The following is a 2,852-nucleotide window of genomic DNA, read 5'->3' as shown; positions in this document are numbered from 1 at the left end:
TTTTGGTCTTAGACCTCGGTCACTAAGAATTTTATTTGTTTGCAAAAATAGAAATCAGCCCAAATTTGCGTATTAATAACCCAATTAAATAAAGGGTTATTCTTAAAACATAGCTCAAACTTTGATCAACCTTATTTGGTAGAAAAATTCGACTCAGATTATGAACTGAACAACACAGATAAGTACGGGCTATTTTTGTAATAATCATAAATTCAGGCTAATAAGTTACTGTGAAATTAAAGTTTGAACTATTTTTCAAGAATAATCCTTATATAAATATTGTGTGTTGTATATTTCATTGCAGAATTAACACTTGATTATTAATTAATAATTAATTAGATAATTCATTTAGAATTTATTAATTTTTAATTAAAATTATTTTATCACAATTAAAATTTAATTAGAGGGAATGTTCCATCGAATAACCAAATTCAAATTTATTTGCTCACTATGCATATAAATATAATATCATGTTTGCTTTACTCTTGTAGCCTGTTTGAGAAGTGAGCATTGATCATACTAAGAAAACGTGCTATTAACATAATTTAAGAAAAAACAAAAAGTTATCGATCAGGTGGATCGGAATTTGTCAAAACAATATTGTTTCCTTGTTGGTTACAATCCTCAACAACAAATTCCTAATTAAAAAACTAAACTAAATTAAACTGATCAAAAACACAACGCAAGTCCAATGATGTGTTCTAATGAGAAGGTAGTTTGGACATCCATCCTTTCTTGTCAATGTAAGAGAGGCTAGTAAATGTCCAATGAGGTGTTCTAATGAGAATGAGAAGGTAGTTTGGACATCCATCCTTCCTTGTCAATGTAAGAGATGCTAGTAAATGACTGCAACTCCTCTTGGCTAAGGCTTTTCTCCCACTTCACTCGGCTAGACTTATCCGAACCTAATCCACGGCATTGTTCCTCAGCAAAAGTTAACTTAGCTCTGTTTCACACAAAAATGAAATAAATATATATCACACTTATACTGATTAGTAATATTGTAGTTGAAGGATTAGCAAAGCTCAAAATGGTTCATTAATCCATCAAAATTAATGTACAATGCATTACTTTTATCTATCTAAGTTATTTACCACCCAAATAAACATCATATTACAAGCAAAATAATATTGGTTCGGTAAACAAGTGTTGACGCGCTTATGTTCTGGTTTTATTTGAAATTTGAGTTTAGGTGAGAAAATTAGCATAGAATTTAATTTCCCTATGATGAAACATGGTTTCAAAGCGAAAAGAAAATTAGAAAATGGTAGCATAAATAATAAGGGAATGGAATGATGATCTTACTCATCGCCACCATTATACCAAGAATCCCATCCTTGAGAAACGATGATGTCTGAGAGAAATGAGTTGTAAAATATGACTCTAGCATAAGGCCTCCAAGCTCTTCCAAGATACATCTTCGCATTTCCAATCACATTGCAATTATTGAATACAAAACCACTACCAACATTTGGATTTTCTCTTCCCTGCGCAGTGATGTAACCTACAAAATTGTTGTCTTGTACACCACGATCCACTGATATGGTGCACTCCTACATCCCAAGCCATTACAAATAAAAGGGATCATTGGCCACTTTAATTAATTAATTAAATAATTATTACTTTATAATGCAACTCAGATATATACTTCAATATAATTCTCAAATATTTCTCTAAGTAATAATTGGGTCCTTAAGATGAAAATTTTCATAACTAATCTAATTTGTGCTACCATTAATATATCTAAGCTTAATTAATTCGAGAATAAAAAATAAAAATTATGTTGCAGATATACAATGTTCATCCCATTAATTTTGTGGGACTTAAAAGCACCATTCTCCCTTCATCAGAAATGTTAAATCTTTTTTTCCCTTCGACCAAATAAAGGGAAAAAAAAAAGTGAGAATCGTCTGCATGTATTCATTAGAGAAAAAAACCAAAAAAAAAAAAGAAAAAGAAATTTGTGTATTTGGTTTGGTACCTCATAAATAGATTGGCCATTCCCAAATATAAAATCAACCGCTCCAGTAATGTTGCAATTCTTAAAATAATGGCGGCCATCGTAATCGTACAATGTATCTTGATACCCCAAAAAGCTACAATCATACAAAGCTGATTTGTCGCCTGAGATCTTCGCCGCCACCGCCGGCTTCGCCGGATTTCCGCCGTTGCTTAATGGATAATTGTAAGAGTTCTGATGATTCGAATAGTTACAACAATCAAAAAGCATAGATATAAACAATAACGTCATTACAAATGCTGGAATTACTTTAAGTAATCTTATAATTAAGTGAAAATAGATTCCTAGAAATGACCATAAAATGTTCTTACCACAAAAGTAATTCCTGTGACAAGAATATTAGGAGCGAGGGAATCAAAAGTTGCAGAATCGAATATTGAGCCGCTTGCATTCCACACTATGGACGTTTTTCCAACTTCTCCTTTTAGATGAATTAATGGTCTGTCTGCAGAGATCTTCACCTGCTCCCTACACACACTCAATCAATTTTATCCATGGATATTCTTCGAATTTCAACTAACATTTTGCTTCTTGAAACACATATGTAACACGTACATTGGAATATATACGAAATGAAATATCATCAAAAGGAGAAGAACACGAATATAGGAAATGAGTACTTGTAAATCCCGGCCTTGATATCAATGATGATCCAATTACTATTGTTTGAAGGAACAGAATCAATGGCTGCTTGAATATTAGAGAAGCTCGATGACGGCACATTGATTGTTCTCGCATCTTCTAATTTTCTATTATGTCTTTGCAGCTCACAATTTCTCAACCCTAAACAAAATACCAAAACCGTGAATATACTTTGCAAATTCCTCCACAT

At 32.2% G+C, this 2,852-nt stretch overlaps 1 protein-coding gene across 1 annotated transcript; it reads right to left on the bottom strand.

The window, feature by feature from the left end:
* Nucleotides 1–692: 692 nt before the first annotated feature.
* Nucleotides 693–2,852, bottom strand: LOC131003868 (probable pectinesterase 29). The gene is made up of 5 exons (XM_057930420.1): nucleotides 2,641–2,852; nucleotides 2,332–2,488; nucleotides 1,982–2,194; nucleotides 1,306–1,553; nucleotides 693–946 (listed from the first exon to the last, which is right to left on the bottom strand). Exons 1-5 carry the CDS (start codon nucleotides 2,850–2,852, stop codon nucleotides 778–780), a joined length of 999 nt encoding a protein of 332 aa, XP_057786403.1. The 3' UTR covers nucleotides 693–777.

Source organism: Salvia miltiorrhiza, unplaced genomic scaffold (genome assembly GCF_028751815.1).
Source record: "Salvia miltiorrhiza cultivar Shanhuang (shh) unplaced genomic scaffold, IMPLAD_Smil_shh original_scaffold_282_1, whole genome shotgun sequence".
Lineage (NCBI taxonomy): Eukaryota > Viridiplantae > Streptophyta > Magnoliopsida > Lamiales > Lamiaceae > Salvia > Salvia miltiorrhiza.
The sequence above is the reverse complement of the archived record's forward strand: the minus strand, read 5'-3'. Positions and strand labels throughout refer to the sequence as shown.